The sequence below is a fragment of the Scaptodrosophila lebanonensis genome, unplaced genomic scaffold (assembly GCF_003285725.1).
Source record: "Scaptodrosophila lebanonensis strain 11010-0011.00,11010-0021.00 unplaced genomic scaffold, SlebRS2 tig00000184-arrow-arrow-pilon, whole genome shotgun sequence".
NCBI classification, from domain to species: domain Eukaryota; kingdom Metazoa; phylum Arthropoda; class Insecta; order Diptera; family Drosophilidae; genus Scaptodrosophila; species Scaptodrosophila lebanonensis.
Window position 1 is genome coordinate 374382 of NW_022060606.1, and position 15575 is coordinate 389956.

General features: G+C 36.6%; 2 protein-coding genes across 2 annotated transcripts; one reads left to right on the plus strand and one right to left on the minus strand.

The window, feature by feature from the left end:
• Positions 1-502: 502 nt before the first annotated feature.
• Positions 503-2093, plus strand: LOC115629981 (protein arginine N-methyltransferase 1). The gene is made up of 4 exons (XM_030526603.1): positions 503-623; positions 681-950; positions 1003-1232; positions 1298-2093. Exons 1-4 carry the CDS (start codon positions 621-623, stop codon positions 1917-1919), a joined length of 1125 nt encoding a protein of 374 aa, XP_030382463.1. The 5' UTR covers positions 503-620; the 3' UTR covers positions 1920-2093.
• A 5040-nt stretch (positions 2094-7133) lies between these two features.
• LOC115629970 (28S ribosomal protein S5, mitochondrial) lies at positions 7134-14693 on the minus strand. The gene is made up of 2 exons (XM_030526589.1): positions 14543-14693; positions 7134-8294 (listed from the first exon to the last, which is right to left on the minus strand). The coding sequence occupies exons 1-2, from the start codon at positions 14679-14681 to the stop codon at positions 7219-7221; spliced, it is 1215 nt and encodes a 404-aa protein (XP_030382449.1). The 5' UTR covers positions 14682-14693; the 3' UTR covers positions 7134-7218.
• Between the last annotated feature and the right edge of the window lie 882 nt (positions 14694-15575).

The following is a 15575-nucleotide window of genomic DNA, read 5'->3' on the forward strand; positions in this document are numbered from 1 at the left end:
TTCTTTAACATATCGATACAATGTGTTTCTTAAGACAATCGGTTACATTGTTGTATTTTTGATTATCAGTTAATTTTTAATTTATTTACACTATCGGTTACATTGTTGTATTTTTGATTATCAGTTAATTTTTAATTTATTTACATTATTTACACTCCATATATTTTCATTCACTGAAAACCCTCAGAAAGAATTATACAGATTAATGTGAAACAAATATAATTGACATCGATTGCACGCGAACAAACCCTACAACATTTAAACGGCGTAGATGCATCTGAAATTTAAAGAAAACCCCTAAATCCCTAGTCCACGGACCTTTTAACAGCTACGTTTGATTTTCTGGTGTCAACCAGATAGCAATCTTACATAGCAAATTATGGGAGAAACCTCGTGTTAATACACATGCACTATTATTAGCTAATGTATTCCATGTATGTATGTATATTGGTATTGCTATCGACTCTACGAATATCGACTTACAGCTAAATGCGAAAATATCGATATTCAATAAAATAACACGATATTTTCGCATGTGTGTGGGCATCGAAAGCGATTTTATACGACTGAAGATTTCCCCGTCTTTTTTGGTTTTAAGCAAACGTGAAGTGAAATAGGAAATGGTATGTATGTAAATAAATACAATATTAAGCGCTAAAAGCCCTACCTCGTCGTTAAAGTCAACTACAGATATTAAAATGGAATCCAGCAACGAGAACACAACTGTGAACAATGTATTGAAAAAGCTTCCTCACACCGGTGTTGCTAATGAAGACGAAGCTGTAGTACCTAGCGATGTAAGAGCCAATGCTGATGAGATGACCTCACGGGACTACTACTTTGACTCCTATGCACATTTTGGTATTCACGAGGAGATGCTTAAAGATGAGGTTCGGACTGTCACATACCGCAACGCTATGTACCACAATAAGCATCTTTTTCAGGGGAAGGTATGCAAGGATTTGGTAATATAGAAGCGATATTACTTTGTATTTGTTTCAGATTGTACTTGATGTTGGCTGTGGGACAGGTATCCTTTCAATGTTTGCTGCTAAAGCTGGTGCATCTAAAGTCATTGCGGTGGACTGTTCAAATATTATAGAATTTGCACGACAGGTTGTTATAGACAACAACTTGCAAGACATTATAAAAGTGGTAAAAGGAAAAATCGAAGAAATAGAACTACCAAATGGAATCGACAAGGTTGATATAATAATATCAGAGTGGATGGGGTAAGTGTAGGAGCTCTACAATCAATTAAACTTCGGTCGACTTATATAGGTTTTGCTCTCAAAAGGTACTGCCTCTTCTATGAGTCTATGTTGGATACAGTGCTCTACGCGCGAGATAAATGGCTTAAACCTAGTGGAATGATGTTTCCTGACAGAGGTACGCTTTTTATTACTGCCATAGAGGATCGTCAGTATAAGGATGAGAAGATTAATTGGTGGGACGATGTGTATGGTTTTGACATGAGTTGCATTCGAAAAGTTGCTGTCACTGAGCCCCTCGTGGATGTCGTTGATCCAAAACAAGTGGTATCGACGGCCTGTATGGTAAAGGAAGTTGACCTGTACACCGTGCAGAAGGCAGATCTGAACTTTTCGTCAAAATTTAGTCTAACCATTAAGCGAAATGATTTTGTTCAAGCATTGGTCACATTTTTCAACATTGAGTTTACAAAGTGCCACAAGCGACTTGGATTCAGCACATCGCCAGACTCTACATACACACACTGGAAGCAGACTGTCTTTTATTTGGATGATCACATGACTGCGAAGAAAAATGAAGAAATAACTGGCACGTTTCAAATGAAACCGAATGAAAGGAACAATCGTGATTTGGACTTTGTAATTGATATAAATTTCAAGGGTGAGCTATCGGAGATTCATGAAACGAATACATACCGTATGCGCTAGCTTTCTGATTTTCTATTAGCAATTTGCGCCACCTTAAAATAGGACAACGACAAAGAAGATTTTTTCCAGTGCGAAATGTGCAACAACATTGTGTTGTGTCTTGCTAAGTTTAAAGTTCACCTATTATTAGTATGTAAAATCTAATATTTTGAAATTTGTGCGCTTGCTTAAATTATTTTTCAAGTACACTTATACCACAAAAAAAAAACAGATAATTTGTTATTGTTTTATAAGATTAGTTGATATACATACATATGTCCATGTTTCTGCATGAACACAAGGAAGTTTTAACATTTTCATTAATGTGATCAATATTTAATTTATATTATTGATCAGTATGGCGAGTCGATGTAGTCATGTACGTATGAGCGCAAGGACCAGGTACAAGAGCTAGACGGACTGACATGGTTATATTGACTCGTTTTGTCATGCTGATCAAGAATATATATACTTTGTGGGGTCTGCCAAGCCTCTTTCTGCCTGTTACATACGTTCGCACAAAACTAGTATAGCTTTTTACCCTTTGGGGGTACATGCTATAAAATCTCAATGTTTAGAATCTCGAACTCAAATTTTATAATTACGTCCAGATAGTGAATATAGATTCGAGGACACTTAAGCACTAACCAGATGTAATTACCAAATTTAAAAAAAATGTTCAAAAATTTAAAGGACTTAAGGAAATTCACTTATACCTAGAAAGTGTGGGAAAAAGACAAACAACTCAAACTCGAACTTTCTTGGGCATGGGAGAATCTGGATAACAAGTTTGGGTATTCTAGCTCTTATACTTTCTGAGATCTTTGTGTTCATACAGACGGACGTCTTTTTATTCTGATCAAGAAGATATCGAGTTTAGGTGGTCTGCCACACTTCCCTGTAATATACATTCGCACTAAACAAGTGTACCTAAAGAACAACAAAGGAGCGTCTACATACCAGGTTTGGTTAATGTGCGCTCAGCCGTTTTCGAAATCCAGGCGTCCATCCAGATGGACGGACATGTCCGTATGACTATAAGAGATAAGGATACCAAATGTTGCACAAAGATGCCTTATGTGTGTACGCTATGCTTTTTGTGCGAATGTAACAGGCAAAAGGAGGCGTGGCAGACCACATAAAGAATATACATATATTCTTGATCAGGGTGACAAGACGAGTCGATATAGCCATGTCTGTCTGTGTGTCTGTTTGAGCGCGAGGATCTCAGAAGGTACAAGAACTAGAATTACCAAACCTGGTATCGAGGTTCCCCTAAGGCCTATGCAGGTCAAGTTCATTTTTTTTATTCCGCTACACCTCCATTACTCCCCCGCAATTCGTGTTTTTGTTTTCATAACTCCCGTAATATTTAGAATCCAGTTGTGGTTATCTGGCCGTACGCCTAGTTTCATCGTGATAGGTCAATTTTGAAGGAAGTTATAAGGATAAACATAACCTCTGCCGAAGTTTTGCCCGCAGCTGTTGTTGTTGCTGCTTTGGTTCAACTTTGTGCTACATACATACACGCAGACACGATTCGGATGTAAATGTATGCTGTTGAAAGTGTACATGAACATGTCTTCACTTTTGTATATATGTATTGAATAATTTGTATTTAATTTCATTAATATAATTATACTTGTTAAGGCACCGAGCTTTTTCGGGAGCCTTTTTATAGCCTGTACCCAAAGGGTGAAAGGCTATACTAGTTTTGTGCGCATTTATGTAACACACAGAAGGAGGCGTGGCAGACCCCACAAAGTATATATATTCTTGATCAGGATGAGAAGACGAGTCGATATAGCCATGTCCGTCTGTCTGTATGAGCGCAAGGATCTCAGTAAGTACAAGAGCTAGGATAACCAAAATTGGTATCAAGGTTCCTATAAGCCCTAGGCAGAACGAGTTTGTTTATTTTTTCTGATACACCCCCCACTCCCCCGCAATTCGTATTTTTTCTTATAACTTCCGTAATTCTCGTAATTTTAAAATCATTTTGGTCGGTACATCCAGTTAGTACTAATGTGTCCGTGTGCCAAATTTCATCATGATAGGTCAATTCTGAAGAAAGTTATAGCCATAAGTAAAATCGCTGCTCATGCGCTGCCTGCAGCTCTGTCGGCAGCGCTGCCCGCAGCTGTTGTTGTTGTTGCTGCTTTTGTTCAACTTTGTGCTGCATACATACACGCATATAAACACGCATAGGTACGTGATGTAAATGTATGCTGTTTAAACTGAACATAAACATGTATTCTAATTTAATTAAATTAATTATTTTAATTAATTGATTCATTCATTTTTTTTAATAATTTAATTTTTTTTTTAATTTTTCCTTTTTGTGGAGAGTATAGGCTATTTTACTGTCGGGCTTGCTCGACTGTAGCGTTCTGTCTTGTTTAGTTTATGGGTTTTGTCTGATGCGGGCGTCAGACACGACAATTAAAACAAGAACGATTTCTTTTCAAATGTAATGTATACTTTGCCGCGCAGGGCCAATTATGTTTGTCTATAAACCGAATTGATATACACGAATTTAAGAGGCCACCAACTCAAATAGTTGAGCCTTTAAGCAATATGCGCAAAAGTAGAAGTGCGTTGTCTCGTACAACAGCACAGCGAGAAGCGTTAGATTGGCACGGCGAATCTAGGTCAACTAACTTCGATTGCAGCTGCACTGGCAGCTGCAGAGACTAAGAAAAGGATAATAAAAGGAAATGTACAAGGAGAGCAAATATTGAGCGCGATCAAAGCAAACATTATAAGAGTTATTAAACGTTTAGCGCTTCTTGCTTCGCAGAGCAAGGTACAATTTGTATATATGAATAATTATGCGTCTCCTGCTTGACCAAACAATACTCTGTACATAAAATGTACAAGAGTATATTAGGTTTGCGGGAGCTGAAAATGTAACAGGCAGAAGGAGGCGTGGCAGACCCCACAAAGTATATATATTCTTGATCAGCATGACGAGACGAGTCGATCTAGCCCTGTCAGTCTGTCCGTATGAACACCTGGATCTCAGAGACTATAAGAGATAGAGACACCAAACTTTGCACAAAGATGCCTTATGTGTGTACGCTGTGCAAGTTTGTTTTATTTTTTTTTTTATTTTCCCCCGCACTTCCCCCCTATGGGCCTTTTTCCGATTTTCCATTCGTATTATCGCCTATATCTCGGAGACTATAAGACCTAGAGACACCAAATTTTAGTCCAAGATGCCTTATGTGAATACGCATGTATGTACGCATGTTATGTGAATACGCATATATTTTGGAATTTCCCTCTCTCCCCCCTCTCCACCGCAAATCGGTATTTCGAACTCAAACTTGGCAAATACCTCCATTTAGTTATAATAAGTCCAAATGCCAAGTCTCATAATGATAGGCCGATTTAACAGGATATATAGTTATATATGTACATAAGACCAAGTAGTGCCCGCAGCTGTTGTTGTTGTTACTGCTTTGCTCAGGCACACGAGACATACACAGACACACACACATACACGCATAATTATTCTACACATATGTACAGAGTATTTAAAAGTCGGGATACCCGACTTTAGCTTCTCTACTTGTTTTTAATTCTCTTACTTTTTTTAATTTCTATAATTATTCTAAACATATGTACAGAGTATTTCAAAGTCGGGACACCCGACTTTAGGTTTTTTACTTGTTTATTTTTTAAAGTTATTAATTTTTTTTTTCTTTTTTGTCGGATTTACAGGGCATTTAAGAGTTGAGCTCGCTCTACTTAAGCATTCCTTTCTTGTTATTTATAAAAAAAATCATTAATAGCGGATGAGTGGACGGTGCGCATCAGAAAAAAGGATCAAATTTGATCTGCCACTGGCTCAGGGATAACAAGTTTGGTGACTCTAGCTCTAGTTTGTACGTTCTGAGATCCTTGCGCTCATACAGACAGACAGAGGGACATGGCTATATCGACTTGTCTTGTTATACTGATCAAGAATATACATATATACTTTGTGAGGTCTGCCACGCCTCCTTCTGCCTGTTACATACAATCGCACAAAACTAGTATAGCCTTTCACCCTTTGGGTACAGGTTATAAAAATAAAATTTGATCGATTTTACCTGCCTTGGCATTCGAACTCACGTAAATATTGCATAATTGCAAATTTACATACATACATAGCAATTGTGTCTATGAGAGTTTTTGCATGTCTATTCGTGTTTGTGTAAGAATGTATGCAGTACAAAGTTCAGCCAAAGCAGCAACAACAATAGCAGCTCCGGGCAGCGCTACAAGCATAGCATGGGCAGCGATTTTATTTATGCCTATAACTTTCTTCAGAATTGACCTATGAATGATGAAACTTGGCAGACACATAATCACTAACGGGATGTAGTTACCGAATTTTAGTTCGAAATTCCAAGAACTACGAGAGTTATGGAAAAAAACACGAATTGCGGGGGAGTGGGGGGTTATATCAGAATAAAAAAAAACTTGACCTGCCTACGGCTTATGGGAATCTGGATACCGGTTATTGGTTTGGTTATTCCAGCTCTTGTACCTTCTGAGATCCTTGCGCTACAGACGAACATACGGACATGTCTATATCGACTCGGCTTGTCACCCTGATCAACAATATATACGCCTCCTTCTGTGTGTTACATACACAAAACTAGTATAGCCTTTTATCCTTTGGGTACAGGCTATACCAACTGAGTGTAGCTATAAGGGATGAAACGTGTCGCGGACATTCTGCCTTGAAATTTATACACACAAGCATGCCATCATACAAATTTCATACATCACACATACCTACATATGCCTTCCTAGCACGATCGAGCGCTTGGCCACTGCCTGCTTATACTGCTCAAGGCAGCGCTGCATGTGTGTGCAGTGTGCTCGTTTTACGAACCCTGGGCAAAATAAAACAAACTTGTATAGCGTACACACAAATGGCATCCTTACGCAAAATTTGATGTCTCTAGCTTTTATAGTTTTTTATAGTCTTGTACATTTCATGTACAGAGTATAATTAATGTTTTTGTTGTTGGAAGTACAACCATTTCTTTTTTCAGCAGAAAATATTTAATGTGTTATTCACATTAGTATTGAAAATATCGTATATTAAACATTGCACACGGGTAAAAAAGCATGCCGTAGAGAATTGAACTAAAATTATAAACATTCAAAATCCGATTAGGAATTAAACATATTTGTTTTTAGCAAGTAAAATCAATTTATTGCAATAAAATTATTTAGTACGTAATAATTATATAAATAACATTTTGTTGGCTTTTTTAATTGAATCGGCCGACGCCAAATAATTCAATGTATTACTATACAATTATTTCCCATGTAATGATTTGTACAAACGTACAGTTTCATGATTTCGAAATCGTTCTTGTTTAGTTACAAACAAGTTATGACCCTTCGAATGTAGATAGAATGTTGGAATTGCTTTTTTCCTTAATACGTTTCTTTTTTCCAAAACGTATTGAGCTAAATCTATTACATGATTTTTATTTGGTATTTTTGAAGTTGAATGTGGGATAGCTTTTATCTCAGTAAACCCATTTTTTTCCTTCTGATATTCAACAATATGAAAATTAGTTACATCAGAAATATTTTGGTAAGATTTTTGTTGCAGTAAGCCTATAAAAAAAGCTTTGACAATATGCTGTAGATTTGTTGATCCTTCTATTTTTGCATACAAGTCCTTTATCCCAATTACTTTACATATCGTTTGTATAGCACGGTGGCATATTAAACCATAACCATCAGGTTTTTTGCAAACGAAAATTTTAGTTTTACCAAACCCTGTATAAAAGTCATGAAATATAGTTCTGTTTTCGCAGAGATTAATATTCATTAGTTTTTGTCCTGCCCGATTTTTTGATTTACGAAGGGCGGTCCGCACTTCTGGAGCTTTCGCAGTAGCAAATCCACCCAATCCATTTCCGTTTCCAGTGATGGATAAAACTGAGTACCTTCTTTTCCTTCCCATATTCCCCTTCATAATAAATACTATTTTATTTTCCAAAACTCTAGTGTCAAAAAAGTCATATTCTTCGCCAACTGTATCGGGAGGTCCAATGCTGCGCCCGGGGATTTTGGTACCGGACCATCCCCGATCTATAGGGCTTAGTCTCATCATTCGAAAACGTCCCATTGAATCGCGAAGGTTTATTATATGTTTCTCCCTGTCCAAGCATTCTGGAAGTTTTTGTTGACGAATTAGGTCATTACCACGTACAATAGGTGCATTTAGTCCAGGCCAAATGACATTTTTCTTTCCGAGTCCAATAGTTTGTCCTTTATTTAGATCCTTTGCAATTTTCTTTCCAGAGCCTTTCCCACGGCCTCTCTTTTTTCCAGCATTACTAACTGCAGTAACTCCACGCCATATTTCATCAGCAGGTACTGAAATTTATACAAACATATACATTTTGATACATAATACAAGGTAACAACTAAGTCTAAGTTGCGCGTTGACTTGCCGTATAATAATAATGTATAATGTATAATGTATACTCACAAAACTAATCTACATACATTTCATTCACTCGCACTAAACTAATAGTATTTTTGTACCCAAATAGTATAAAAAAATATTTTTCAAATGATTGTTATTTTTATACCCTATACAAGGTGCGTTCGAAAGTAAACAGGATTTTTTGAATCTAGCGCCCCCTGGTGGCGTTATCTATATGTCGACTAGTGCGTTAGAATCTGCTATCTTTATTGATTGTCCAGTGAGACATTTCATGACATTTCATCCATTGGAAGTGAAGTTATTGCTTTTTAAGTATGTTTGTGTTATCGATGCGAAAATGAGCTTCGAACAAAGAGCCAACATTAACAAGAAAGGAATGCTAAAGTCGAGCAGGCTCAACTCTTAAATACCCTGTACCACCCCACAAAAAATAAATTAATTAAATTTAATTAATTATTTAATTTAATTAAATTAATTTAAATAATTAACTAAATTAAATATAAAATATTCCATACATGCATACATACATTTACATCAGAATCGTGTCTCTGCGTGTTTGTGTTCTTGTACATATACATACGTGTGCATTGGCCTGGTTATATGGCTATAACTTTCTTTCTGATCAACCTATCATAATGAAACTTGGTATACGGATATGTAATCACTAACTGGATGTGTCACCCAACTCCCGTAATTCTTGGAATTTCGAACTAAAATTTTGCAAATACCCCCAGTTAGTTATTATGTGTCCGTATGCCAAGTTTCACTATGATAGACCAATTTAACAAGAAGTTATAGCCATAAATATATTTGCTGCTGCAGCGCTGCCCGCGGCTGTTGTTGATGTTGCTGTTTGGTTGACTGCTAACATGTTTACACAGACACGAATAGATGCACACAGGCATTCATACACTCACACAGACGCAATTGCTATGTAAATGTGAAATTATACACCATTTACATGAGTTCGAATACCGAGAAAGGTAAAATCGATCAAAATTTTTATACTCTGTACATAAAATGTACAAGAGTATAATAGCTTTGCGGGAGCTGAAAATGTAACAGGCAGAAGGAGGCGTGGCAGACCCCACAAAGTATATATATTCTTGATCAGCATGACGAGACGAGTCGATCTAGCCCTGTCAGTCTGTCCGTATGAACACCTGGATCTCAGAGACTATAAGAGGTAGAGATACCAAACTTTGCACAAATATGCCTTATGTGTGTACGCTATGCAAGTTTGTTTTATTTTTTTTTTGATTTTTCCCCCACTTCCCCCTATGGGGGTTTTCCCGATTTTCCATTCGTATAATCGCCTATATCTCGGATGCAAATCGCGATTTTCTCTAACTCCCGTAATTCCTGGAATTTCGAACTAAAATTTAGGAATTACCCCCAGTTCGTAACTATGTGTCCGTACGCCATCATAATAGACCGATTTAACAAGAAGTTATAGCCATAAATTTATTTGCTGCTGCAGCGCTGCCCAAGTGCTGCCCGCGGCTGTTGTTGATGTTGCTGTTTGGTTGACTGCGAACATGCTTACACAGATACGAATAGACGCGCATAAACATACATACACTGACATACTATAGACGCAATGGCTTTGTATATGTGCAATTATAATTTTTTTAATTCTCTTACTTTTTTTAATTTCTATATTTATTCTAAACATATGTACAGAGTATTTCAAAGTCGGGACACCCGACTTTAGCTTTTTTACGTGTTTTTTAAAATTGGTAAAACTTTCACCGAAACGTTTCAATTGATGGAACAAGTTTATGGCGATGATTGCCTATCCCGTAATAAAGTGCACGAGTGGTTTCAACGTTTTTAAAGGGGTCGTGAGGACATAAATGACGATCAACATGTGGGCCAATCAAAATTCGTGATCACCGAAAATTCCATGGAAACTGTGCGTGAATTCATCAAAAATCAGCAGAAATCATCATTGAAATTGAACGTCTCCAAAACATCGACTTATCGCATTTTGACCGAACATTTGGGCTTACGAAAGGTGTGTGTACGGTTTGTTCCGCACAAATTGACTGACGACCAAAAACTGCTCAGAATCCAACATTCGATCGACGCTTGTGACCGATTATTTGACCAAAAATCACATTTTAACCATTAACCACTCGCACCACCTTTTCGGAAAATGCATTTGCCCATGAAAGGAAAGCGTTATGCAGACGTAGAGGCCATTCAAAAGGCTTGCACCGGCATATGGCCAGCCAACGAGCTAAAACACTCGTTCGACATGCTTTTGGATCGCGCAAAAAGCTGTATTGAAGCAGAAGGAGACTATTTTGAATAAAATAAATTGATTTTGCCGAAAAAACTATTTGATCTGTTTTCGACGCCTTGCTACCTGCCTACGTCGTTGGTTACTACATAATACTATAACTGATCTTTTAAAAGTATTCAATGTACAAATTCTTCTTAATATCCATTTCTCTTAATAAATTAAACCTGTAACCCTTTGCAAAAAGAATCTGCCATTTCCCGCACAACATAATAGGACTAAATTAGTTTCGCGGAGGACTTTCTGAAAGTACAACATTCACGGTAGGAACATAGCAGAATGAAGCTCAAGGTTAAGAATCTAGGACTTAAGGATAATCTAATCTAAGAATAATCGAATGCACGTCTTTCGAAACGGGACTGCTCCAATTTGTAATTTTCCATGTACATGAGTATGTGTACCTGCTACTACTGAAACAAGTGGAGAAGCTAAAGTCGGGTGTCCCGACATTGAAATACTCTAGACATACATCTGTCTTCTTTCAAAACTCTTTTCGAGACACTTCCAGTCATCCAAATTAAACAACCGATATCTTTTTAGAATGGCTGTAATGTAAGCATTATTAATCCGAAAAAATCCCGCAACATTTAAACGCCTTCTTGTTTTTCATGATTTTACACAAATACCCATTAAAAGTGCTGTTCATAGAAATAGTAGTGCCTTTTTCATATTTGTAAAAAACCAACAAAACTTAAACTAATCTTCATTATTCATGTTTTACATATTTATTAGAGCGTAATATTGATTTGTGAATCCTTTGTTATTCAATACAGCCTGCCACCGACGAGGCATGGAATTAATGATGTTCTGGCAACGTTTCATAGGGATTTGGGCCTATGGCTCTTGAACCACATTCCAAAGATGAGCTTTACTTGAAGGATTTGCTGTTTTTAACATCTCCCCACAAATTTTCGATTTGATTTAGTTCCGGAGACTGCCTTGGACATGGCATTACATCGATCTTCTCATACGCAAACCAGGATTTGGCGAGTTTACTAGTGTGTTTTGGATAATTATCCTGTAGAAATGTCCTATTTGAAGGCATTTTCCAATTGGCATATGGTAACAGTGTATTCTTGCATATTTCCACATCGACGGTTTTGTCCATGATGCCGTTAATCATATGAATAGGACCGACACCAATATTCTTGGCTTATATTTTGTGTTTGGTGGAAGACAAACATATTGTCTGGAGCCTGTTTCACCAAATAAAACTATTTTGCCCTCGTCCGAACAAAATATGTTTCACCACCGTTCGACGGCCCAGTCTACATGCATTTTGGCAAACTTCAACGGTGCGACTATGTGCTTTCGCGTCAAAAGGGGTACCTTCCTGGGACTTCTTGCATTTTAGTTATGACTAAAGAACCGACATAGCACTGTCACTTCACTATTCGACCGATTCAAATCCTTTTTTATACCCTGTACCCGTAGGGTAAAAAGGGTATATTAGGTTTGTGCAAAGTATGTAACATACTGAAGGAAGCATCTCCGACCCCATAAGGTATATATATTCTTGATCAGCATGACGAGAGAAATCGATCTAGACATGTCCGTCCGTCTGGATGAACGCAAGGATCTCAGAAACTATAAAAGCTAGAATAACCAAAGTTGGCATCCAGATTCTCCTAGGTCCGAGTAAGGACGAGTTTATTTTATTTTTTGGAATTTTCCCCCCCTTCCCCCGCTACAGAATTTCGTCAATAGCGTCTATATTTCAAATGCTACCTAAACCAAACTTTGCACACATAATTTATATATATACTGTTGTATAAAATTTTATTCAATTCGGTCAATTCTAAGAAAAGTTATTAGCGAAACAAATTCTCGCCAGTACAACCCCTCCAAACTGCAGCAACAAGTTCGCTCTTCTTCTTCCTCTTTTTGCTGCTGCTATAGGCGCATATAACTCAGTGACGGAAGTTTACCTGGGTACAGGGTATTACACTGTCGGGCTTGCTCGACTGTAGCGTTCTCTCTTGTTATCATTTTAAACGATGTTAACGGCTTAATCCTGCTGTACCGCACAATTCGTCTATCCTCTAAAACAGTCGGCTTAAGCTCACAAACTCGCTTCTCTGCCTTCTTTTTTATAGTTGATAGCATTGAATACCACAGTGACACTGTATGGAACTATATTTTTAATCTCTTTATATGTTTTGCCACAATTTTTTAAGCTATCAGATTTCTCTTCTTGACCGAGCAATGTTTTCTTCCACCCACTGAAAATAAAATTAATGCAATTTTCCAAAAATGTTGTTCATCAAAATAATCAATAATTAAAGCGAACTTACTGATTACATCTTTACTTTATACATTTGTTTGGTTTTTTCACCTTTTTGATGTATTTACTCCCAGCACTACTATTTCAATGAACAGCGTATTTTGTGTGTATACGCGGAAAACCATCGAAATTAAAGAAAAGAAGTGCTAATCTATCGAAATTTGTCTGGATATCTGCAGTTTGTATTCTAGGATTTCCAACAAAACATCAAGTGCTAATTTTGGAAGACTGTAAGGGTTTCAAAAAGAGTTTTCAAAGTGATGAGGTGCGGCACTACTATTTCATTGAACACAACTGTATATATTAATTATATTAATTAGTTATAATTATGGAAATTAAAAAAACATTAAAAAAATGTTGACTGGTTTACCTCCCTTGTTAAGGGTTTATAACTGCACATTTACATAGGAATTGTGGATATGTGAGTGTATGCATGTCTATTCGTGTCTGTGTATAAGCATGTATGCAGTAACATGTTGAACCAAAGCAGCAGCAACAACAGCTGCGGGCAGCAATTGGCCAAATATTATATTTATGGCTATAACTTGCTCTAAAATCGGCGTATCATAATGAGACTTGGTATATTGGGGGTAAAAACAAAAATAAAACAAAATTTCATAGCGTTCACACATAATGCATCTTTGTGCAAAATTTAGCCTCTAGCTCTTATAGTCTCTGAGAACCAGGTGTTTATACGGACGGACAGACATACATATGTAGATCGACTCGTCATGCTGATCAAGAATATATGTACAGTCTGTCAACTAATTGTTTGCAAAATGAAATTTGTCACCAAATTTCAACTTTAACATTAAATTTATAAATAATGGCATTATTTGGGAATATTTTGCTTATCAATTATTATTAAGATATGTATTAGCTATGGGTATGTCAAAAAAAAGAGACGAATTTCCATGTAAAACGTAAAAGAAACGAAGAAAACTAAACAACGACATTTACGACACTGTCAATTAATTGTTTGCAAAATGCAAACACTGGTTGAAAGAAGACCATAGAAAAAGTAACAGGACGGCCAAAACGAAAAGGACCGATCGCATTTTTTTACTAGTATTCCTTCCACTAATTCCTTGTAAAATTTGCTTCAGTTTGGTAACGTATCTGTCACTTTGACCATTTTTGCAAACGCACTTATGACAATTTGATACAGCTAGTGTTTTTCCATTATAGCAACGGGAAAACAGCCAAACAGTTGGCCAAAACATATCGAATTAAACTTAGAACAGTCTATAATATCATTAACCGCGCCGAAAAAGAGAATTAAACAGCTATCAAGGCAGATTTCCATAGCTTTCTCGGCAGGATTGCTCACAAATTTTAAAAAGCATTGAAAATAAACCGCATGTATATACTTTGTGGGGTCTGCCATGCCTCCTTCTGCCTGTTACATTTTTCACCTCCCGCTTTCATGTACAGACTATAAAAACTTTATAGCATGTCAATAAAATTAAAAAAATTATAAAAAGCTTTAAGGGCCTAATTTGTCATAGAATAGCATTTACAGTTCATCACATACATACATATGTATCTGTCTCATAATTCCCAAAGTATCAAATTATATAACTCACATTTATTAAAAAAACTTGTGTTACGATAAGAAATAGTATATGGGGTGACAGGTAGAACGTTTGCAGAGCTTCCAAATTGATTTAAAATAGTATTACTGTAAACTTGAGCAATGCTCTTTTGTAGCAATCTTACGGCCATTACGACTATTAAAAATTGTAGTTAGTACTAGAGATGGACAATAGAGGATGGGAAATTGTATCAATGGCACTATCGATTGTTTTAAAGTTTTGGAATTATAGCCGCAATCGATAGTTCATTCGTGCACAATCATGGGTGCCACAGAAAACTCCGGTGGTTTCGGATGCAGTTGTTTTTTGAAAACTCCCAAGCTCGAAAGCTTTCATATTTCGAAATTCCCCTCCAAGCCATCTGACAGCAACAGCTGTCAACGACGCTCACATTTGACTGACTAATTCCGTCAAAATCCTGTAACGCACTTAGCTGTCAGCAATTGACTAATTGCGTTTAACGTACTACAAGTATGTTAAAAAAACAAATATGCCATTTGCATCAATATTAGCGAACATTTGTGGAAACGCCAATTAATTGTTGAAAAAATACAACAAAAATGTTTAAGAAGCGCATCTGATCCCACAAAAGAATGTTAATTATTAAAAATTGAATTTATTTTAAATTTACTTGCATATTGCTAATTTAATAATATTATAATACGTGGCATATAGAAAATATTTTTGATGCAGATTGTTCAGAAAAGCTATATTATATTCCAATGAATATTTTTATTTGTAAAAATGTCGTTGGTAGTGTTTTTAATCAAAGCTGCTGGCAAAAGAAACGAGATTAGAAACCTCCCAAAACCTCCTCTTTGGCACCGAGAATTGGTTTTGAAGCGAAACTTGGGCGGAAGAGATTTCTGTGGCACCTCTGATTAAAAGGAAAATAGAAAACTAGTAAGTGCTCTAAAAGTTCCCTTCCGCCCTAATACGTGCATGCACGTCCATGTAATATTATTACTTATTTGCATTAACATATTTTAGTGAGTAAGTTTCGTGTTAATAAATTGTTATTAGA

Bases quoted from the DNA above. Each gene is read 5' to 3' on its own strand.
- LOC115629970 (XM_030526589.1), bottom strand. From the start codon at position 14,681: ATGGCCGTAAGATTGCTACAAAAGAGCATTGCTCAAGTTTACAGTAAT. The intron at 8,295-14,542 runs GTGAGTTATATA...TATAAATTTCAG, and splicing joins CACAAGTTTTTTTAATAAAT to TACCTGCTGATGAAATATGG.
- LOC115629981 (XM_030526603.1), top strand. The intron at 951-1,002 runs GTATGCAAGGAT...TATTTGTTTCAG, and splicing joins AGCATCTTTTTCAGGGGAAG to ATTGTACTTGATGTTGGCTG. The intron at 1,233-1,297 runs GTAAGTGTAGGA...TGCTCTCAAAAG, and splicing joins ATAATATCAGAGTGGATGGG to GTACTGCCTCTTCTATGAGT.